The 23481-nt window shown below is 59.4% G+C and overlaps 1 protein-coding gene across 5 annotated transcripts in view; it reads right to left on the bottom strand.

Moving 5' to 3' along the window:
* SRCIN1 (SRC kinase signaling inhibitor 1) overlaps positions 1 to 23481 on the bottom strand; it is a 66999-nt gene that overhangs the window by 25162 nt on the left and 18356 nt on the right. The window contains exons 3-9 of one of the 5 annotated variants that reach the window (XM_081805101.1): positions 17075 to 17376; positions 13828 to 13926; positions 7171 to 7194; positions 3363 to 3558; positions 2600 to 2798; positions 2102 to 2195; positions 737 to 1587 (exon numbers count right to left, since the gene is read on the bottom strand). In XM_081805101.1, coding sequence (XP_081661227.1) covers positions 737 to 1587; positions 2102 to 2195; positions 2600 to 2798; positions 3363 to 3558; positions 7171 to 7194; positions 13828 to 13926; positions 17075 to 17376 — 1765 coding nt within the window. Of the gene's footprint in view, positions 1 to 736; positions 1588 to 2101; positions 2196 to 2599; positions 2799 to 3362; positions 3559 to 7170; positions 7195 to 11605; positions 11811 to 13827; positions 13927 to 17074; positions 17377 to 23481 lie in introns of those variants that run through there. The other 4 variants (XM_081805102.1, XM_081805103.1, XM_081805099.1 and 1 more) reach the window with 4 other exon arrangements.

The following is a 23481-nucleotide window of genomic DNA, read 5'->3' as shown; positions in this document are numbered from 1 at the left end:
TCCTCCCACACCACGTATATACCCTCCCAAGGGAAGTACAAGTATTTTTTTAATGTGTCACCCCCACTAAACAAGGCAGGAACCAGGCTTGCCCAGCTCGGCATCCACAGTGCCCCAGTGCAGTGCCTGGCCCACAAGCCACAAGACAGCTGTGTGAATGTGAATTGCTTCTCCTTATCTCTTGGCAACACTGCCTGAGGATAGAAGGGGATGGGTCAATGCTCTGGTACCTCCTCCAGCCCTGCACCCTTAGGATGGAGCTGAATAATGGGCAAGGGTTCCCCAGCTTGGAGGCTACCTAAAGGAATACCTCTCTGCCCATCCCTATTTCTGAGCAGCAGCCCCTCCCCAGTGGACTTCAGCCGACCGTGTGCTGGACAGCTCTCAGGGCTGCAAATTGAGCAGGAAAGGCACTAGAATGCTGGTTCAGCCTCAGTTTTTGTTGCGGAAACTGAGGTTCAGGGAACGGATGCAAACCCAGGTTTCCAGAGACCTTGTCTGAGGCCCTTTCATCTAGCCCCAAGATCTTGCAGAAGGAAGGAAAATGGCCTGTGCATCTCTCCAGTGCCTTTCCTGCCACAGCCAAATAACTCCCGTGAACCCTCAAGACTACTCCGGGTCTACAAAGGACTCTGGGGCCTCACAGTCCAGGACACAATCCTGCCACAGGCTCTGCCGTTGTCCCCTCATTCCACCCCACCCCTAAGAGCCCCGAGGCCTCGTGAGCGTCCCTCACCTGGTCTCCGTATCCTTGGCTGGCACCGGCGGCCCAAACCCAACGAGCGGGCGCTCCCCAGGCCCGGGGAAGAGCTCGGGAGGGGGAGCTCCGGCCGTCGAGGAGCCCCCCGTGCTGCGGGTCTTGCCTCCGGGGCTCTCTGCGAAGACCGACGAGGAGCCCGAGTCCTTGCGGAAAGACTGGCGCACCGGCGAGCCGCGGCTGGGCGGCCCCGAGTAGGGGCTGTGCGGAGGCTGGGGGCCTCCGGGGGGCGCCGCCACATCGGCCAGCTTCTGCGGCGACGAGGGCGGCAGGCGGAAGCCGTAGCCGTCGCCGTAGAGAGGGCCACCGCCCGCCGCCTTGTAGAGCGAGTCCTCCAGGTCGGACTGCAGCGCGGCGGCCGAATAGGTGCTGAGCGAGCGCACCGAGCCGCGCTTGTAGAGGCCGCTGGCCCCCGGGTAGGCGAACGGGTCGCCGGCTGCCGCGGCCAGGCTCAGGCGGCCCTCGTGGAGCAACCCGTAGGGGTCGGCGTACAGGCCCTCGCCCTTCACCAGCACCATGCCGCCCGCCTTGCCTGCCAGGTCCTCGTCCGGCTTCACGTCGCGCCGCTCCAGGATGGCGCTGGGGCTGGGGCTGACGCCCTGGGCGGCTGGGGCGCCCCCCAGCCGCTCGGCCGCGTGGTGCACCGGGCTGCCAGCGTAGGAGGGCGGGCGCCCCCCGGCGTAGGAGAGGCGCGAGCGCGACGGCGAGCCCGACTGCAGCCCCGACGGCAGCCCCGGGGGCGGAGAGCTGGACGCCAGGTGCGGCGCCGGCGACAGGTTGTTGAGACGCCGTGTGGGCGACGACTCCCGCGAGGCATACACCATCTCTCTCTGCGCAGAAGACAGTCCCAGAACCCCACAGGGCTAGTCACAAAGGGGATCCCTTGCGCCTTGCGTAAGGAGACAGCATCTTCCCCCTGATGCTTAGGAAGTCCCTTCTGTCCTCTGCCTTCCCTCGCTCCCGCTGTATTTGGGCCCCTTTCCCATCAGGGCTCCCAGCATGGAGGAAGAAGTGGCAGATGGAGAGGCACTAGAGGGGCAACCTGCGGCCCACCCTGTGGTGAGGGTTGGGGAAGCAAGAAGGGAAGCAGTAGTTTCTGATAGAGGCCCCCTACAATACCTAGAGGCCTGTTGGAAAAAATCCTGAATGGAGAGGAGGGGGGCATGGCAGATGAGGGGAAGGACCCTTCCATGACCACAATTGGTGGAAGCCACCCTCTGCTTCAGCCTCTATGTTCCCTTCTCCAAAAACTGGCCCTCATCCCTGTTGACAAGTAACTAGACTCTGTGCTCCTGGACCCCATCTGCCCAGCCTCCCCAGTGCCCTGGGGATCCCCAGCCATACCCGGAGGTCCCCGTTGGTAAGGTGTGAGCCAGGGAAAGCGGCGTAAAGTGGCTCCTTCCTATAGATCTTGATAATACTTCGGTCCTGGATGTCCCTGGGGGGAAGGGGAAGGTGCAACGGGTCACCATCCCTCAGCCCTGCGATAAGGAGGGGTAGCTACTACAGGAAGAGGGAAGAAGGGTGGCAAGAGGGGCCAAGAGCCCCAACCTCTTCCTAGCTTCTTGCTCAGTGCCTCAGACTGCCTGCCACCAACACACACTCCGCAGCCTCCACCCCGTCCAGCTAGTAGGCCCCGTTCGCCCTTCTCAGGTTAGCTCAAGCCAAAATGAGCCAGCAGGGGTGGAGGATTTAGAGGGGACGGGGTGGGATGACCGAGGAAGGAGAGAAGGGCTGAGGTTGCATCAGGAGGGGTCTGGGGAGGGAAAGAGCCGCGGAGTCGAGGCCCCGGCCGAGGAGGAGCCTGGGGAAGCCCACCCCTCCCTCCGGGGCCACGCCCACCGGACGTCCTCCAGCTCGTAGAAGACGTTGCGAGCCTCGTCCTTGATGAGGATGGCGGTGTTGGGCGACTTAAGCATGCCCATGGTGAGCTTCTGCGGGAACATGTGCGCAATGAGCGCGTGCAGCGTGTCCAGGCTGCTGACCTCGTGCGTGATGTGCACGCGCCGGGTCTCCTCCCCGAACTGCAGGAACAGCACCCCTGCGAAGGAGAGGCCACCTCCGCTGTCAGAACTATTGCCCCCACCGCCAGCACCACGCCGGCCGGGAGAGCGAGGGGGGCTTTCCGGGGCCGCGCTGGTCCTGCAGAGGCAGGGTCTGAGGCCCGACGCGGCCCCGGAGTGCAGGTGCACCCATGCACTCCTCATGCTGCCGGGCGGGTAGGAGCCTGGGCGAGGAAAGGGAATTGGGGGCAGGAGCAGGTACGGCAGACTCCGGCAGACACAGAGGGAGTCGTTGCTGAGGGGGAGAGAGGTGAGCAAGAGGGGGATGAAGGAAAGGGGGGCTGCTGAAAGGGGTGAGGGAGAGAGGAGGCTGCGAGAGAAAAGGATGGGGCAGGGGCTGCTAAGTGGGGGAGAAGCTGAGGAGGGAAAGGCCCCAAAGGGAGGAGACTGCTGAGGGGCAGGGAGGTGGGACCGTGGGGAAGGGAGCCAGGGGTTTGGTCAAGGAGAGCTGGAGTGGTGAAGCGGGTGAAACGGGCTGTGGGGTGAGCAAGGCAGAGGGAGGAGCCAGTGGCCAGGAGGAGGGTGGGCGGGGCCAGCAGTACCTGGCGAGCGCAGCTTGGTCTGGCTGGCAGAGCGGGAGAGGGGCAGGCTCTGTCGGAAGCGGTTCATCCTACTGAAGCCCAGGGGCAGCTCCGCCTCCGACATGGTCTCCAGCGACTCAGCCGAGGCGTATGACAGCTTGGCTGCCTGGTCTGCCAGCCCGGGCTGGGCTCCCTGAGTGTGGCGCGAGCTGCGGGTCTGCGGGGGCAGGGCAGGATGAGAGGAATCAAACACGAGCCCCTTGGCTCTGCCCATGTCCCCCATCCAGGCCCGGGGAGCCCCTGCCAGCCAGTGAAACACACACACACACACACACACACACACACACACACACACACACACAAGGGTCTCCTGCATTCCAGACTCGCTGTGTGGCTACAGGAGAGTTCCCCAACCCCCTAGGGCCTTGGCCTCCCTGGGACACCCAGCAGGTAAGCAGTGGGCAAAGGACTCAGGCACCCTGGGAAGCCAGACAAGAAACCATCTGAGCGGGAGCCAGGGCACGCCTGCTATTTTAAGCTTCCAAAGAACAACAACAACAACACAAATTTGTCACTGAGGTGAGCAGCAGAATCGTTGAGCAAATTGGGGCATTAGTTCCAGACATTAATTAAGCGGCGGGTTTGTGAGTGGTGAATTTACCCTTCCTGGAGTTCAGAGGTTTGGGTGGGGGCAGGAAGCAGGCCCAGGGAGGAAGCAAAGAGAACTAGGGGCCCCAGGTTCCCAGCTCTGGGAGGTATGGGTCCTCAGAGAGGAGCACAATGTCCTTGACTTAGGGTGCCTGGGAGAATCATCCCGAAGCTAGTTTCAAACAGACTCTGCCTACTACATGCAATGCACATGCTAAGCCTGGTAGGATCCACCTGAGCACACAACGTATGTGCCTGACCTCAGCCCCTCCCCACAGGGCACGTGCCGCCGCGCAGCCAACCAGCCTGGCTTGCCTCCTAGAAAGGCCTCCCCGGGACCCAGCATGGCAGCCCCTTGCCCTGAAGGTAGTATCTGGCTGGGGCTAGGGAAGGGTGTCACCCAGTGACTGTCCCCTGCCCCAGGGACAGCTTGATCACTCTCTCCTTGAGGGAGGGGTCGCCATGTAAGAGCCTACATGGCTCTTTTGGCTGAAGGCTGGGGCTATCACTCAGCACCTCAGTTCCTGCCATTCTGCCCCAGCCCCTTCCCTTAAACTCGGGTGCGTCAGAAACTTTTATTCAAGGGAGAAGATAATAAGTCAGATCTGTGTTATGTACATTCCATGTTATGTACAATAGATACTTATATGGATTATATATACATATATTATCAAGAAAAAAATCATGTTGCCTAATTGTACTTTTCTATAAAATAAGTTGCCTATTTTTAACAACAAATGACTCAAAACTATTAACATTGGTTAAGTCGGGGTTGAGACAGAGCTTTCTCTTTTATACATTTCTCTTCTGGGGGAATTTTGCACAATCAGAATATATTATTTTTATAATTAGAAAAAAAGTAAAAGTATCTCTGTAAAGGAATCAGCGCCCTCCTTCCCCAAATCCTGATTGGCTCCTAATTACTCTCCATCTTCATATTAACTCAATTCAACGTTCCAATTGGATGAGCACTCTGGAAAAGAGAGAGCATCTTCCTCTGATGGGCAATGTGCCCAGCTGTCCCCAACGTGGTCTCCAAGGCTTGGGGATGCAGAAGGTCAGATTTAGAGACCTCAGGGGGTGTCCAGTCTCCGGCACAATGCCTTGACCAGTGAGTGGGTATGGGTCTGGGGAGGAGGGAGGCAGCGTAGGAACGAGACCCACATGGGGGGTGCCTGTGCCCAGACTTTGGACCCTGTAGACTTTGCTGTAGACTGATCACCAGGGCCAGCCTCTTTCACCCTCGGCCCTGGAGCAGTGTGTCGAACCAGGTCTGGTCTGGTGGTCAGTGAGGTTGCCAGGCAACTGGAAGGCCAGTGGTTGCCAGGCTGATGTGGATGAGGGGCTACAGAATTCTGGCACGCTAGCCAGGAACGAAGGGGGTGGCCACAGAGCCGGGGGACACAAGTGAGGTGCCAGGAAGAAGACGGAACAGGGGCCAGAATGAAGTGGGGGCAGGGATCCTCAGGGCTGCTGACTGCAGAGAAGGCAAGACCCTGTCCAGGCCACCTCGGGGAGAAGAGATGCCCACATTCCCTGCCCCGATAGTTCTGCTCTCCATCCTGGCCCTCTGCGCACCTTTCCATTCTCACAGCCTTTGTAGAAAACCCCCTTGAGAAGAGAGAAAGCCCATTAGCACTTCTCTTCAGTCCTGGGCTGAGTCAACAAGGCAGAAAAAAGTGAGACATCCAGGACTTCCTGTCTACGAGGGAGATGGCAAGAGCATAAAACGGTAATCCAAGCAGAGCTCTCCAAAGCTAGGAGGGGGTTGCTGGGGGAGGCAGGGCGCACCTGGCCCCGGAGGTATTCCAGCAAGGAGCCGATGACTCCTGGCCAGAGATCAGGCAGAGGGAACCTTGAGTGGGGACAGTCAGGCGAGGATCTGAGGTTCCCAAAGGCAGTCCACAGAATGGGACAGAATCACTCGGGAGCTTTTAAAAACATTCTTTCCAGAACCCCACATTCACTGAATCCAAATCTCTGGGGGGTTGGGGCCTGGGGTTCAAGATTTCTGACAAGTTCCCAAGGTGATTCTGATTTGGGAATCAAGTCAGCGGCTTCTAACAGCTACTGAGGTAAGCTACCAGGTAAGGCTCGCCATGAGCCACGCACTGTGTTTAGGATGTGCAGTATCTCCTCTCTTCTATCTTTATAACAACTCTGTGATGCAGATATTGTTGTTCCATTTTACAGAGGAGAAACTGAGGCCCAGGGGATTATGCAATTTGCCCCAGGTCCCCCAGCTAGTTAGTAGCAGACTTGGAATTCACCACCAGGCTCTCAGCCCCATGCATCGAACCGTTACATTCTATTGCTTCCTCCAAAAATGTTGTGTGCCTGACGTCATGAGTTTATGATTCTGTGATTTCTCTGATGCAAGGACTTCTCTCTGGGAGCATGCTCGCAAATAAGATGCTTGGAGCAGGACGACACCTGGGGAGTTGGGGATGGATGCCTCCCACCCCCTGTCACGATGCCTGGGAGTTGGAGGGCCGGAGACTCTGGGACACAAGCGGCAGCCTAATTTGGCTCCGTTCTGGGCCTGGGTGCCAGAGACAGTGGAGGAGGCACCTGAGGGTGCTCCGCCAGGACTCAGCAGGATGCCCTTGGAGGGGGCAGAGAGCTCTCCCGCTGTGGATAGTCCAAACTGTCCAGGGGAGGCAGGAGGGCGCTCATCCCTGAGCTCAGCCCTCCACGTGGGCAACGGGTCTGGAGTGCAGGGCTGTGAGGCTCTTGCCTGGCACTGACCCCATAGTGCCAAGTAAGAAAGGGACGAGGGGCCCATCAGAGACACAAGACCTCGCTGGCAGATGAAGGCTGAGTCCAGAGAAGAGGGCCCTCCAGCAGATCATGGGGTTCAGGTCCCCGCCTCAGAGCCAGCAGTGTCTCAGGTGGGGGGAAATGTCAGGCAGCCTCCCTCATTCCAAAATGCCCCTCCCAGCGTGGGAAAGCCTAAGTACCCCCAGCCCAGATCCCCCGCGGGGGTGGGCCAAACTCCCACTCTGGATCCACAAGCCCCTGGCAGGCGAGCCCAGACTCTCTCAAAGCAGCAGCCCCAGGCCCGCCGCCCCCACCAGAAGGTTCCGTGCAGACGCACACCCCTGCGCAAAGCATGTGCAGGGAGGGCCAGGGGCGGGAGAGCACATGCAGTTGTCACGGAAGCAGAAGAACACGCACTGACCTTGAAGCTCCAGTAGTTTGGCTGCTGATGGGAACAAGAGAAGACATGGTTACGCGGGGGGCTGGGAGGGGAGAGCAGGGGCGGAGGTGGGTTAGAGACCCTCTGAGTTCAGCCCTGGGACCAGGGCCCTCTGCCCTCCCAGGAACAAGAAAGAAACAGTGCCTGGTACATCCCGTCCTCTCCTGAGACCCAAGCCAGCCCTGGGCAGGCTCCAGGCTCACTGGCGGGGACAAGGGAGAGCCCTTCCAGATGTTCACAAGCCACGCATTCTAGTCACGGTAACTCAGAGAATCACGGGTAGGAAAGGTGCCGAAGACCATGATATAGGGAACCCATGAGACACAGGCAGAGATGAATCAGAGCTGCGGGGTCAGAGAAGTGGCATCTGGTTGCGATGGGCCAGGGGAAACTTCCCGGAAGAGGTGACATTTGAGCTGGGCCTTGAAAAATGGGCAGCTGGAGATTGGGACGTAAGGTGTGCTGAGCAGGGGGGACGGTATGGGCAAGTGCCCAGGGGCAGGCAGGCAGAGTGTGTTGAGGGAGTACTCGCTAGTCCAGTCTGGCTGGGGAGCAGGGTCTGGGAAAGCAGCAGATTGGGCTGCAAAGAGGGGCTGGGGCCAGCTGAGTGGGCTTCGGTGGACAGGCAGAAAGCATCTGAGTGGAGCACAGTGGGGTCAGAACTGGAGTCCAGGGGGGTTGATACGACAGGGAGTGGAAGAGGGAGGCTGGCGGCCAAGGCCAGGGCGGGGAGGCCCGTGTACCACAATGGACTGGAATTACAGAGTCCAGTGGACAGGTACCAGTCGCTTCACAGTACTGGGCAATGAATGGGGAGCCAAGGGAAGCAAGAGGAGCTGTAGAGACTGGGAATGTGGGCAATGTCCTAGAGCCAGATAGAGAGAGAGGAAGACTCCTTGTACCCCCAGAGTAGGGGACTTCAGGTTCCTCCTCATTCACAATAACCTAGGGTCACCCTGTCTTCCCGAGAGACCAGAAGGCCCTTGCAGATGGCTAAGGACAAGGAAGGAGGCCCAGAGGCTGGGCTGGTTCTTGGCCAAGCTGAGGGCACCCTGCTGACCGGTGCCTGCCTCAGCAGGAAGACAGAGGCAGCAGATGGCCTGGCACTGGGGTGCCTGGCACAAGCAGACAAAATTCCCAGGCCTCAGAGCCACTGGCAGAGAAGAGGGATGCTGAGGGTCCCTGATAGGGGAAGGACATCACAGAGGGGTATCCTGTGCCACCTGAATGCTTTCATGGCAGAGAGGAGTTGGACAGGGGCTGAGTCGAGGGGCCCTGCTGGGATGGAGGCTTTACTTGAGTTAGACCTTTAGGGTGGAGGTGATGCCAGGTTTGGGCTGGGATGAAGAGGTTGGCTCACCAGGGCCTTCCCCATCTGAGCTACAATTCTCACCTCCTCCCCCACTCCCCGCTCCCCCCCCCCCACCGCCATTGGCTCCAAAAGACACAAAAGATAGTCACATGCCAAGCAAGGGAAGGGGACAACAACATCTGTACCCCAGCCAATGCCTAGAACAATCTATGGACACATGCCACCCCCATGGGTGCCAGGGGATGCCCACAGGGGCCGAGGGGAGGGGAGGCAAGAGGCTGGAGTAGCGGGCCCTAGTCACAGCTGTCTGTGGCCTTGGGACGGGGAGGGGGAGCAGAAGGAGTGGACACGCGGGTGGGGGTGGGGGCCAACAGAGCCAGGCACAGGGCACGGGAAGGTTTCTGATGAGACTCGTGTCTGCAGCCCTGGCAGTGATGGCTGGCTCTGCAGAGAAGGCCGCTCCAGCGCCCCGGAGCACGCAGGCCCCTCACCGAGCCAAGCGCAGACTCTCAGACACCCTCAGATAAGGACATCGCCAGAGGTACCACCCAGAGCGACAAAAACACACGCACAAAGGGACCGAAGCACTTGGAGAGAAGCCCTCCATGGTCAGAAACAACCCCAGAAACTCAGAGACAGAGAGTTTCATACAGAGACCAGCCCCGCTCATGCACGAACACGCATCCCCCACCGGACCCTGACTTGCTCACATACACTCCTACTCTGCTCACAGAAATGCAGGTACCATTCCCACACGCCCTAGCCTCCCCCAGAGTCACAGAAACCCATAGAGACATAGATCCCATTCACACATAGTACACACACACACACACACACACACACACACACCAGCTGCAGAAACACAAAACAGTACCCGCACAGTATACACACAAAGAGAAAGTCTCATCCCTCCTTCCCTCCACTAGCCAGGTCATAGTGCCTCTGGACATCTCAGCGACAACAACCGTCCCATGCCGATGATACCCCGGACATCAGGCGTTGGATAGGTTAACTCCTGATTCAAGAGGCAGAAGATCCCCCACCCCACCCAGCCCCCAGTGTCAATACATCGGACTCAGGATGTGCAGATGGCTGAAGCCACCGGGCCTCGGGGACCTGGCCACAGCCACGCTAGCTGTGCCCTGAGCCTGGGCCTGCCTCTGACTTCCGAGGCTGGGCACATCCATGGGACGGTCAGCCCCGGAAGGAAGGGGTCACTAGCTGGGGACAGGGGAGAGGACTGGGTAGCCTCAGTGCCACCAGAAAGCCAGGCAAACCCCCCTAGAGGGTAACAGTGGAAGAGTAGCTGCATTTGTGCTTGACAAACGGGGTGAGGCTGAGATCAGACTTCTGAGACTTTGGGCTGGGCTCTGGCCCGTAGAGCGCACTGAGTAGATCCTAGCCCCTCTGGCCTCTCTGGAAAGGGGGAGGAAAGATCTCCTTTTATGTTAGTCCCACCAGGAATAAGACACATAGTCTCCTGGCAACTCAGTGTCCTTGGGAGGGGGGGAGGGGGGGAGGGGGGGAGATGACAGTGTCGGGAGAAGTCATTAGGAATGCCGTCCAACCTCTGTCTGTCTCTTTCCAGGGTGTTAAACCCAAGGGACAGCCTTGGGTCACTGAGAGCAGAGGGTTCCTCCCCGTTTGCTAAGATGAGGTTCTCCCCATCCAACCTCCTCACCCTTTTCCTGGTTGTCTGTTCCTCCCGTGTACCTAACAAAATGCCTGGGTATGTAGTAGGCCCTCAACAAATATTTGACCATGAATGAATGCAAAGAAAAATAGGCCCAGCCCATAGGAGGAGGGGTATGTCTCTGAATACTCTTCTCTGGCACGGCTCCCGCCATCCCCTGGAACCCAGCACCGCTCAGCCTTCTGGGCCTTTTCCCTGGGAGTTTCCCAGCACCAGAAACCCCCTGAAAGGAGGGCAAAGGGCAGGAAGGGCCCAAGAGAGGTCTGGCCGCTCACCCCCAGCAAACACCTCCGATACCCTCCCCCATACTCAGGGAGGGGTCTCCCCTTCCCAGAGGACCATGGGAACGTGGAAGAAAAGTTTGAATGGGAGAGCCCTTGCCAAGGGTAATCACTTGTAGGAAAGAGTCTTACAGGAGCAGGGGGACAAAATGAGAGGTGTTCTAAAGGATTCGAATTGGAAGCCAACCATTCACTCTCTAGGGACCAGGCTTTCAGAAATGAGGGAGTGGGAGCTTCCCAGAGACCCAAGAAAGCAAGGCCAGGGAGTCCTCAAACTCCCTGGTGAGAAGAGGAAATAGCATCTTCCCTCTGGGGCTGAGGAGTTAACCCCCGCCCTTCCCCACCCTAAGCGCCCTTAGTGGGGTTCTTCCCTCCCCTTGCAGCTGATCCTTTTCTCCCCGACGAGCCCTGGGAGGGGCGGGGCTGTGCCCCCCCCCCCCTCCGGGAATCCGAGCGCAGGCCAGCCGAGGTCTCTCCCCTCCTCGGGCAAACGTCCCCAGCTGGCTAGGTGAGTGGCGTGACCCCTCCTTGACCTCGAGCCCCGACGACGCATCCTCGAGGGAGGGAGGACCACCAAATCGGTCGCACCTCCGGCTCCTGAATCCCCCCCCCCCCCCCCCCGGCTCCGCGTGCCCCGGCGCACACACCCACCTCTCAACTCCTGTGAACACGCGTCCACGTAAACAGCCGCCCCCCCAGGCTGGGGCTACCTAACGTGCCCCCGCGTGGCCAGCCTCTCACCACGACGCACGTGCACGACCCTCCCCTCAGGGGTGCCCAGCGACACCCTCACCTCCTACCCCTCCCCAATGCAGAGCGCGTGGGGGGGGGGGGCGCTGCGGGACCTGCGCGGCGCCGGGGGGCAAGGGCGCACCCCAAGAAGGTCACGACTTTCCGAGGTTGGGGGAGGGGGCGCCCGCCGCATTTTGGGGGGGCGGCCCACGCGGAAGGCGGCGAACGCGGTGGGGGGAGGGGAGGGGGCGTTTCTCGGGGACCGGGAACCGCAACGGCCTGCGCGCCTCCCACCCCCGGACCGCCCCTCCGAGCCGCGGAGCTGGCCCCCATCTCCGTGCCCCGCCGCCCGCGGAACCCCAGGCGGCGGCCCCGGCTCCCGCCGCCGCTCGTCCTTACCTGCGGCCACAGGTGTACGCGCGGGGGGCCCCCAGCCCCAGGTCCCGCGTCGGGCGGGAGAGGGAGGGCGGCCCCCTACTCCCACCCGCCCCGGCTCTCCCCTCCCCCGGCCGCCTCCGCAGCCGTCGCCGGTGCCCTTTGCTGCAGTGCGAGAGCCGCCGCCGCCGAGCCGGCCCGGGCCCCGGTCGCCCCGGTAACCGCGACTCCACCTGGCGCTGCGCGGCGCGCCGCCGAGCACATCCCCTCTCCGGCCCCCTCCCCCGGCGCGGCCCCGCCGGCGCAGCCCCGCCGAGGATCAGCGGAGGCTGGTGGCTGCGTCGCCGCGGTCACCCGATACGCCGGCCCGCCGCCCGGGACTCGGGTTGCAGAAGGAGGGGGGGAGGTTAGGCCGCCTGCTGGAAGCGGGGGGAGGGGCTGCGGCTTGGAATCTAGCCTCTGGTCCTCTCCCAGGGTCCTCTTCAGCCTCCCACTCCCAAAGGTCTGGCCTAGGCTGGGGGGTGGGGGGGAGGAGAGTGTCCTGTCTCCCGACCTGTCACCCTCTGAGATCATGGCCTCTCCCCATCAGGGTCTCAGGGGCCACCGCCCCCCTCCTCAGCTCTCCTGTGACTCAGTTCCCAGCCGAGTCCGGGAGGCCTAGGATGCCTGAGCTTCCCTGATGGCCTCTGATCCTGCTCTGCTGTGCAACTCTGGCATTTGCTGACCCTCTCTGATCCTGCACTTTACATAAAGGAGCCTCAGACTCAGCCATGGAGAAGTGTGATAAGCACCAAGCAGCGAGTGATGACAAAATCCTATGAACGGCCACTTTCCTCTGTAATCACAAAGCCCTGGGGCCAGGGTCTCCTCACACTCATAAGGAATTTCTCCCAACAGGGCAAATCCCAGATGCAAACAGGCCTAGAGCCCCATGACCTGGGACAACTGAGCTCACCAAGCTCATCCTCACGCCTTTCCGTCACCGCAACCATATCTAGTGCCAAGACACATCATCTGGAGAGGGCCTCCGTATGCCCCAGGCACATCACACCTGTCTGCTGCCCCATCACCATCCCCCTCACAGCCCTGTTTTGGTCTCCACGTGCACTTGGCCACTCAGGACAAGTCTGTCCCATTTGCCGTCCAGCCCTGGGGGGCAGACACATCTTTGTTCCCCAAAGTGCAGTCAAGATGGGGCTGAAAGCCAGGAAGGGAAGTGGGCGGAATGCCCTGTGGGTGATGCCAAGCGTGCCAATCTGTTGCCAGACTTGAGTTACGCTCCGCTAAAACGACCGTGCTCTGGAGCCTTGTCCTCTCCTAGGCTGTCACGTCTTTCCTTCTAATTCTCCTTGAAAAAGTCAAGCCTTGCCTGTCTCCAGGGGCAGGAGGGTGTGTGAGGAAGTGAAGCTGGTACCCATGCTACCCCTTGGATTCCCCGTTTCTACATCTCGTCTGCCTCCTACAGCTGGACACCCTCAATCCAAGGCCCCCCTCAGGGTCTGCCCCCTCCCGGGCTGCAACTCAGACTCCCTTTTCCTTCCTCCCTGTTGGGGCCCCAGATGCCTATTTTTCTCCCATGGCAATGTCCAGGCCTGAGCTGGGAGCCCAAGCCTTGCCTAAGCGTGCCCCTGTCTAAGCTGAGATCCGTCTTCCCATCAGGGGAAACTGAGGCTTGATGAGGAATCAAGGAACAAATTCAGAACAAATGGCTAGATGCCAAAGTCCTCTACAAATTGGAAACTAAGCCTTGAACATACCAAGAAGGGTGATAGACATTGTGAAGAACTTCCTGATGGTAAGACCTCAGGGGAAGGCTGGGTCGGCTCAGAGATGGAAAGGTAGCGTGAGGTGGGGGGTATGGGAGTGAGGTGGCCTACGGTGGGGGTGGGAACGGAGTACAGAGCATAAGAGTCTCCTGAAAACCGATGGGATGACGGTGGGGTAGGTACTCCTGTTTAAAGGAGAAAAGAATCCAAAAAAAATTTTTTTTCAAAACCTGAGGATTCCCCCTCAAAAAATTCCTTCCCCAAAGCCAAACCTTTGTGGAGGCAGTGGTAGGAATCAGACAATCGGGGAGAGTACAGGGCATAGGAGTCTCCTGGAACCGGGGGCGGGGGGGGGCTCTTACATAAGAGAAAGGGATGCAAAATTAAAATCCTAGATATTCCCCCCTCCAAAAAAAATGTCTTCCCCAAAGCCAAACTCTGCCAGGGGCTTGGGGGGCCTGGGGGCAGTGGGTGACTCACCTGGGCCGGCTGGCCAGCCCCGGACGGGGCGGAGTCGCCATGGAGGTGGGAGCAGAGGGAGCTGAGGAGGCACACGGGGTCCACGGTCCAGCCGCCAACCTGTGTGTGCGAAGGGGGGGACACCCCATTAGGGGGAGCGGGCAGGAGCCGCTGGGGGACTGTGATGGGGCGGGGAGGGACATTCCTGGGACAAGCTTTGGCACAGAGCTCACACCCCAGAGGGACCTGCAACACTCGCTAGTCCCTTCCCGAGGCTGGATCTCTAACGAGAGCCCCTGGTCTCTTTCTGGATGTTTCTCTTCTGTCCGACTGGGGGGCTCTCTGAGCCCAGGAGAAGGCCTCCTCCATCAGATACTCCTGAATTCCTTTTCTTCACTTCTTGACAGGCTCCCTGTGCACTTTGCCAGCGAGCCGTTCCTCACCTGTCTGCTCTTCCAGCTCCTCATTCCCTCCGCTCTGAAGATGTCACCTCCTACCTCACAGAGACGGGAACCATTCCGCAGGGGTCCTCACCTCCCTGTGCCTTTGCAGTGACAGCCCCCCCTTCTTCCCTGTCAACTCCCACCCCGGGGCCACACCACACGTAAGGCTTGAAACCCATCACCTCCTGATTCCCCAGGACCTTTTCCCCCCCCGAGGCCCTTGCCCCCCTCGGCATCCCCAAATTCATTCATCTTCATTCATTCCACTGCCATTCACCCAGCCGGCACTACCCTTAGGCGCCGGGCCCTCCCCGGCCAGGGAACCGCTGTAGGTCCTACCCACTCACACTCTTAACGGAGGGAATGAATGAGTGAATGAACAAAGGAATGAATTTGTGAGCGAATTGCTGTGCTTTGACTCATCTACTAAGTATTTGCTGAGTGTCTATCTGTGCAGGGGACCATGCCAGACACTTCTGAGGCCCTCCAACGCACCCACACCTCCCCTCTCAGGCCTGCTGCCCCCTGAGGCCATCACCCCCGCTGTCTTCATCTTTTTATGGCCAAACCTCCCAGACCGATCTGCGCCCCAGGTCGTGCTCTCTCGCCACCTCCAATTTCCTCAACCCCTGAAACGGGCCATTACCTCGCCACACCACGAGAGATGAAGGGTATCCTCTGGACCCACAGATCCCAGCCAGTCCCGATGGCTCTTTCTCTCTCTCTCCCCCTCACCTCGGGCTGACTTCTGAAGTGCAGGTCATCCTCCTCCTGGGCCTTTCTCCTCTTCCTCATGATGGGAGAGAATGTTCCTGGCTCCTCCTTACCACTGTCATGGCCTTCTCCCCAGTCAGACTCCATTCTGCCTGGTGGCCCCACCGATGCCCCGGTGGCCCCGCTTATGCCCTGGGTCCCACTGCCATTCTGCCTTGATCAGCACGCTCAATCTCCTCCCGAAGCTGTTGTCCCTTCAGAGTCCTGGGCTGTACATACGGCGCGCCTAATGGGCATCCCAGTGAATGTTCTCCCTGCTCTGCAAACTCACCTCCCATATTCCTGTCTCCCATCCTCCAAATGTTTCCTTCCCACCCCCTTATTTCTCCCCTAGGCACCGATATCTCCCTGCTACCGAGGTTTTCTGTCTTTGGCTCCGCGGTCCAGTCAGCAAACAAGCCTTGGTCAGTCTTCTCTCCAGTCCCCCATCCCTTTCCCTTCATCTCCCTAACACACTCTCTTCCTCCTCTCCTCCTCTGCCTCCCCCCATTGCCCCCTCCTATTCACCACCCAAAAACAACCACAGCCCTCCTAGCCACCACCATCTGGCCCCACTTTTCCAGTCTGCCCCCCATCTCCCACTGCCTCCCACCCTGAGCCTTCAGCACCAGCCAGGTGGGCCTCTGTACCTGCCCCCAAACCGACTCAGGACCATGCCCACCTCTTATATCCCAGCTTCTAAAATAGCATTCTCTTCCTCGATGCCCATTCAGACCCTTTTCATCCTTCTAAGCCTAGTTTAGGTACCTCTTCCTCCAGGAAGCCTTTCCTGACCAGGCCTGCCTACTGGGTCTTCCCTTCTCTAAACCCCCTCCCAACTGACTGTGCCCCTCCTACTTCAGTGTAAGCATCCTTTCACCCCCTCCAGATCACAAGTGTCCCTGCCCCCTCCTCCCAAGCCAGAGCACATAGAAGGAACCCAAGAAGAGGGGCTCCCTGAGGGTGAGGGCCATATCTCCATCTGCAACTCTCCCTTATTCCAATCAGAACTCTGCTCCCAGGAGGACGCGGAAGCTGGGAAAAGGCAAAAGTAAGACAGAACTGGAGGTGACATCAGGGGGGAAGCACGCCAATGTGTCCTTGTCCCTGCTGTGACAATAGGAGTGGGGACACTCTTCCCCTTTCCCAGCCACACCCAGCAGCCCCTGGAAAGGGGGACGGAGCAAGACAGGTGTGGGAGCAGGGACTGACACCCCCAGGCCCGACTGAAATAGTGTGGATGGGATGTACCACCCTCCCCTCCTCTGCCTCTCCCCGAGCGGACAAGGCCTGGGTCTCCTAGGCCATCAAGGCATCTCACCAATGTGGGACTGTAGGCAGAAGGCTTGTCCCAAGAAAGAACTTTCCTACAGACAAGAAAGTCATACTTGGATGGAGAGGTACATCCAGGAACCCAAGGATTTGGGAGAGGTTTACAAGGGAAGCAACCCATCCCAGATAGAAGGAGGCAGGCCCTGGTCCAGAAGCAGGCACCCTGACTCCTCTGTAAGCCTTACTGATGGCAGGAGAGAAACCAAGGCAGCGTCTAGGTCAAAGTCACACAGCGAGTCTTGGCAGGGGTGGGGGGACAGGGAGGGAGGAGGTAAAGGCCCCAGGAGTTCTGGGCTTGTTCTTACAGGGGCTCGGGGCACAGCAGATCCAGCCTACTGAGGCTCCCAAGAGGGCCGTGTCACAGAGGGGCCACCCCGGGAGTCTCAGCTCCAGGCGGGACGGACCTTCAGGCTGGGAACAGTCAGTCCCCAAGACGGTCCCCTCCTCCTCCCCACCACTTCTTTGGCCTCCAAGACAACCTTCCTGCCCGTCAGCCCAGTCCAACCGCCCCTCTGCCTCTCTGCTCCATCCAGTGCTCCCAACTCCGGGACTGCAGGCAGAGGTCAGGAGGCTGAGCCCCCATCCCCTTCCTCCCCAGACTCCAGAAAAGGCCAACCAGGGCGACTCCCTGACTCCCCCTCTGTCAGGCTCTCTCCTCAGACGCCCCACCGAATCAGGGCCCCGGGGGCAGGGGAGCACGGGGCAGACCCCTCCCCAGCCCACAGCCGGCCCCCACTCACCTGCTCACGCATCCTGTCCTGCTGGCCCCGCAGGGCCAGGGCGTGCTGGGGGTACTTGTTCTTCAGGTGGTCCATGAAGGCATCGCGCTTGCGGTCGGCGTCCGCCTTCTGGAGCCCGCTGAGCGCCTCCAGGCTCTGGGCGGCGATCACCGTGTGCCTGCGCTCCGACGTGTGCACCAGCCCCACGTTGGAGAAGCGCCGGCCCCCGCCGCCCGCGCCGCCCCCGCCCCCCAGGGTCCGGTACTCCCGTGGGTACTCCGCATCGTCCGCAGACAGCATGGGGGGGCTGCTCCGCTCCGGATCTGCGAGAGGGGAGAGGGGGCACGGCGGGGTCACGGGGCGCCCGGCCTGGGGCTGCCCAGCCCTCACCGGGGGTCACTGCGGGGGGACGGGGGAGCGGGGGACGGGCAGGCCTAAGGCGGGGCAAGAGGCGCCAGGCTGAGATGAGAAGGGCTGTCCACCCCCCAACTAGGGGACCGAAGAGGCAGCAGGGGGAGGGGCTCCAAGGAAGTTGGGGGGCAAGGGCAGGGTCCGGCTTCGTGCTCTGGCTTCGTGCTCTTCTTCGTTTGGAAGGGTAATGACTGCAGGTGAGGTGCTGTTTTTTGAGGCCAAGGAGAGGTTGGAAGCAGGGGTCCTGAACATCTCTAGCCATGCGTCCCCTTCCTCCTTCCTACTGCTGGTGTGAACAGGTGAGGGAAGGGGCGTTTCCTTTAGATGGTTCCTGAAAGATGTGGAAAGGAGCCTGCCCAGTCTTCCTTTCATGAGCATCCTTTAAGGAGAGGTGTGTGTGCACGTGTTGGGGGCAGGGGGAGACCCAAGCCTCCCCCCTCAGACTAGAATGTCCAGGACATACTTGTCCTAAAGGCTGGGACTGGCTTGGAAAGGGGCCAGGACTAGGATACTGGAGGCAGGAGTAATGATGGCAAGGAGATGGAGGCCCAAGGTCCGGGGCATGGGACCCTCCCTTTTCCCTCCCTCCCCAGAGACAGCAGATGGACAGACAGGGGAGGCTGGGCACAGAGAGGACAGTGAGAGAGAGATGGATTTGGGACAAACTCAAAGGAGAAAGAAAGCACACAGAACAGCTCAAGCCCTCCCCCCGGAACCCTTCCCTCCCCCTGCCCTCCCTTTCCTCAGTCTCCCCTCCCAACACACACACACACACACACACACACACACACACACACAAGTTCAAGACCTTTAAGGGATGCACAGGGGACAAAGGACAGTACAGAAGCAGAAAAAAAGAGAAGGCCGGGGGTTGAGGTCCCCATGCAGAATTCTGAATCCTTTTCCCATATGCCCACCATCCCTGAGCTCCTAACCTCACCAGGCCCAGCCCTGCTGTCTCCCACCCTCCAGCCTCAAAGTTCACTTTTCCACAGCCCAGCAGGGGACAGGGGTTCCAGAGTGCCACCCATGCCAGGCATGGTGTCGCCCACAGCAGGTGCCAGGTGTCTCCCCATTGGGAGACAAACACAGTCTCCCCGGCATACCCCCAGCCCCACCATCCACCAGTCTCAAAGCTGCACCCCCCAAGTATAGCCTAGGTCCAGGGCCATCGGGCACTGCAGCAGACAAATGCACCCCCACACAGGGGCTGACTCGCAGGGCCAAGTGGGGCAAAGAAGAGGAGGCTGGGGATTCTGGGACCCAGCCATGTTCCATCCAGTTGCCATGCCTCATTGGTCCCCTTCCTCCACACATCCACCGTGCATTAGGCCTGCTGCCAGGCCTCAGTCACCTCCTGTGAGCCACAGGGGGAAAGAAGAGATTCAGCCACATTTCAGGAAAAGCCACCCCTCACCCAACACAAACAAACACACACACACACACACACACACACACACACGCCTCCTGAGCCTGTGGCTGAGGCATGTAATCTGGGGGACAGCCTTTGAGGACCCAGCACCTCCCACCAAAAGTAAGGGAAGAATCGCTTCCACAGACACCGAGTTCCATGGCTTCCAAAGGCCTGACTGACCGCCATCATCATGGCCATCAACACCCTTTTGGGGGGCGGGGAAGGTTATCATTGTGGCCCCATTTCAGATATGGGGCTGCTGAGGTTAGGGAAGTCCAGTGACATGCCCAAAGCCACAGTGAGTGATAGAGGCTAGATTTGACCCCAATATTTATTAGGTTGGCCTCATCCCCTCCCACCACACTTTCTCACCAACGCCTATTGACAGAACAATGGCATCACCAGAGGGCACTAGGTGTTCGTCTCTGTTCATCTGCCCCCTCCCCAGCCTGGCACTGGGTCTCAGGTCCCTCCTGCCTCCCCCCCACCCAGGCATCTGTCCTTCTCGCTGCAGTCATCATCCTCCGGCATGCTTCCCAAAGTGAGGTCCAGATACACAAGAACGGACCTTGGGAGGGACACTGTTTCACAGTTTAATACTTATACCTTTATTTTCATAAGGATTAGGAAAACCCCAAATAGAAGATCCAACCACTGATTTCATGGATATCATTCCTTGGGAAGGTAAAGAGATAAGGTTTCCTTTTAAGTAAATTTATTTAGGTTCAAAGGGAGTTAAGGAAAAACATTGAGTTAATATGGTGCAGAGGGTCCCTGATCTGGAGGAAATTCTCAAAGATGGCCCTTGATTGAGTGGGGCTGGGAACCCTGGGACCATTGTCTTGAAGGCCTAGTCCCTGCCCTTGAGGAGCTTGGTGGCAGTCCAGGGTCCCAGTGAATGTGGCTGGAAAGGAGTCACCTGAATAATCATCCAGGAAGAGAGGCTAAGATGGGGGTGCTCTAGGCACCGGAGAAATAGCCCTAACCAGAGTCAGGGGGCTGCCTCCCATGACCCTTAACCTCTCTCTTCCACTTACTCTCAGCACCTGTGGAGATTTGCATTAGGTACAACTGAACAGGAGGAGACCCCCCCCCATAACCATAGCCCTCTCTTTGCCCAGGCAGGAGCAGATTCTGCCCGCCTGCTTTGCTGCTGTAACCCCAGGTCTAGAGTCTGGCCCAGCCCAGCCAGAGCCAGAGGGATCTCCTTCCTTGTGCCCGACAGCCAGGCTCACAGTGCCCTCTAAGGGGTCTGGACACACACAGGTGCAGGGGACAGGTCTCCAATTCTCATCTCGCACCCCCCCCCCGCCCTCCTGCTCTCTGGGAGCCAGAAGAACTGCTCATCCCCATCCCCACCCTCCGAGCCGGCACCTCCTTCCCTGGTTCCTAGTGGGAGATCTCAGCAAGTTTGGGCCGAGGCAGAGAGCAGCAGGGACTGGGGGAGATCCAGGGGTCATGTTGGTTCAAGGGGCAAGGCAGGCTGGCAAGGAGGGGTCCGGGCTGCTAGAGCACTCAGTGGAGGGGACCGTGGACGGGTTCTTGCAGCCCTATTTATGACTGCAGTCTCATAAATCCCACTGCAGGCGCAGCGCTGGGAGTGGGGGAGAGTAGAGCCAGGACTGTCCCTGCCTTCTTGGGGTCAGGGCTCAGCCCTCAGGTGCCCAGGCATGGGTGGAGGGAGGAGGCAGGGGTGAGGCAGGAGCTGGATTCTGGGGGGTGGCAGAGAGAGGGGCAGGAGGGGCAGGAGAGACAATCTGCTAACTCTGAGGGGTGGTGGGAAGGAGGGGCTTGGATTTGCAAAGCTCTAGCATCTCTTTAAGAACCTTTGAGATCCTCAGCTTTATTTAACAAAGACAGAAACTAGCTGGGTGGGGGTGGGTAGGGGGGAAGAGGTGAGGCTCCTGCTCTGTGCTTATTTCACTCCTTTCTGCAGGGCCCCAGGGGACTGGGAGGACTGACCTGGGGTTCTGGGCTGCAGGGCCATCCTATTACCCTTAGGAGAAGGAGGCCCGTGGGGCTCAGAGGACTCAGGCATGAGCTTCTGTCTTTGAGTCACAGGCACTCGAGGTCAGGGCACTGGGAGGAAAAGAACCCCAGGCCAGAGACACCCTGGGTTTCAAGTCAGCTCCTTCCCGGAAGGACCCTGGATTAGCCTTTCATTTAGTTACTCATTCAGTCAACAAATCTCTTCCCTCTCGGAGCCTGAGGGCACTAATCTGTAAAATGGGGATGTTCCCCTCTAAACCCTGCCCCTGTCTCGCAGGCCTTGAGAAGCTGGCAAGACGATGGAGGAGAAAGTGTGTTGTTTTGAATTAAAGGCACTCCTGGCACATCGGCTCCTGGGTCCCAGCAAGACAGGCTTTCCGGTACCTCTGCACCTGCTCCAGCCACCATTGAGTCCCCAGAGTGGCCCTGACCCTCCCCAGACTGAGCAGCCCAGGGAAAAGTGCCAGAGATCGATTCCAATCTAGCAAGCAGCAGGCTCTGGACACCCTGGCCCTGAGCAGACCAACGCTTCCCGTTCAGTGGCAGGGGCGGTGAGGGGTCCATATGGGCAGGGGTCTTGAGGGTGTGGCAGAGGGGACAGATGAGACAGAGAGGCCTTGAGGGGGTAAGCAGGGACATGGGAATTGAAGGTGCAAAAGAAGGGCAGGCGGCTCTGAGGGAAGGGGAAGGGGTGGGGAGGCTGCGGAGGAGGAACCGAGCTGGGGTACACTGGGGAAGGGAGGTTGGCACTGAAGGCCCCTGAGAGATGGAGGCTGGGGGAGCCGGAGAGAGAGGTTGGGGTCAGAGGAGTTACCATCTGTCCAAGGTCACCCAGGTGTGCAAGGCCGATCATAACTGTCTTGTCGGAGATCCAAGCCCCAGAGAAGATGCCCGAGACTGGTGCAATCCAGCTCAGAATGAGGGGGGCGGAAAAGTGGGGAAAGGGGGTTCTGTCACCCTCAGCTCAGCCTTCCCAGCCTGGGCCCAGGCGAAGGGACACACACTTGAGGCTGGGGTGACAGGAGGAGGTGGGCGCCCCCCAGTGGCCGGCCAAGGATAAAGGCGCAAGCGCTTGGGAAGACGGCGACAATGTTCCTCCAGTTCCAAATTCCACCTTTATTTATGAGCCTGATTTATTTTTATCCTCCTCTGCATTTTTTTACATGAGATCACTGTAACTCATGATGAGAATGAAGATCCCCAAGTTTTAGTGACACCATCTCATTAGCCACCAAGCCCACCCCATCTCGTGTCTTTACCCCAGATGTCACTATTCTGTCCTCTGGCTGCCACTGGGCAACATTCACACATGACATCATCTTCAGAGGAAGGGAATGTGGAGAAGAGGAAGGGGGGGAGAGGGAAGAAGAGCAAGGAAGGGGAGGAAGTGGACGGAAGAAAAAGGAAGCTACAAGATCCAGAAAAGAGAGGTCTCTCTCTGGGGCCCCGGCTGTGAGGACCCCAAGCTCAAGACCCAGAGTTTAAGTCCCTGACTCCCTGTCCCCACAGAGATCAGGAGGCTGGTTGAGGCCTGAGAAGGCTCCCAGTGTGCCCCATCCATCGCCTGGGCTGAGATGGGGGCTGGGCACCAGCTCAGGGAGCTCACAGATCCCCGGGGCTAGATCCTGTGAGGCCCGCAGGCAAAAGGCAAGAGAAGGGGTGCACGGAGATTGCTGGAAGAGTGGAGGGCCTGGCTCAGACCCTAAAGTGCTTTACACACACACACACACACACACACACGCACATGCAGCTCGAGGCTCCCCCTGCCGCCCCACATCCCCGCCCCCATCTGCAGCCAAACAAGAGGAGTCCAAGTCACCCAGGAGGAGCCCCGAGGCGGCTGCCACCCTCAATTGTGCCTGGCAGCTCCATCCTGCTGGGTGCCTGCTGCAGTCAAGAAGAACACTGTGCTGGGAGGTCAGAGGCCAGAGGACAAAGGTCAAGCTTGGCAGAGGGTCCAGGACCTGGCGCAGGTGAGGTGATCATCGCTTGCCCCCCTCCTTGAAGGAGGCGGCCTCTCTGTCTTTTGGCGCCCCTGGCTCTGTGCTCCTCGCGTGCCAGTGGCCCTCAGCCCCCGCTGTCTGTCTGTAGGTCCCTGGAGCAGAAGCCCATCTGTGTCTGTTTTCCAAAACCATCTTTTCCGCCCCATACCACAACAACCAAAGTCATTTTCCAGGCAATTGCCTTTCTGTAAACATTCCTGTGTAATATCCCCGCAAATTGCTAATGCCCAGCGCCCTGTTGAGTCTCCTTGTCACTCCAACCAGAGCCTCGGAGGTGGGGGCAGCCACGGGAAGAAGGGCGATTGGAGGGGAAGAGGGAGCTGGACTAAGGTTGAGGGACAGGGCTTCATGTCCAGTTCCTGGCCCAGAGTGGGGGCCAGGAACCCCACACCTCAGGACAGCCTCTCTGGTCAGAGAGGATGGGGGCGGGGAACCCATGAGAAGGAGGCCTGGGAGGGAAGGGAGCCATCTGGAAAGCATGGGGCAGATGGTAAGACAATAAAGGTGACTTCCTGGGGTGCCTGGGTGGCTCAGTCGTTAAGCGTCTGCCTTCGGCTCAGGTCATGGTCCCAGGGTCCTGGGATTGAGCCCTGTGTTGGGCTCCCTGCTTG

Source organism: Leptonychotes weddellii, chromosome 15, assembly GCF_054177405.1.
Source record: "Leptonychotes weddellii isolate Sample4059 chromosome 15, ASM5417740v2, whole genome shotgun sequence".
Taxonomy (NCBI): domain Eukaryota; kingdom Metazoa; phylum Chordata; class Mammalia; order Carnivora; family Phocidae; genus Leptonychotes; species Leptonychotes weddellii.
Note: the sequence above shows the minus strand (reverse complement) of the source record. Positions and strands in the feature narration are given on the sequence as shown.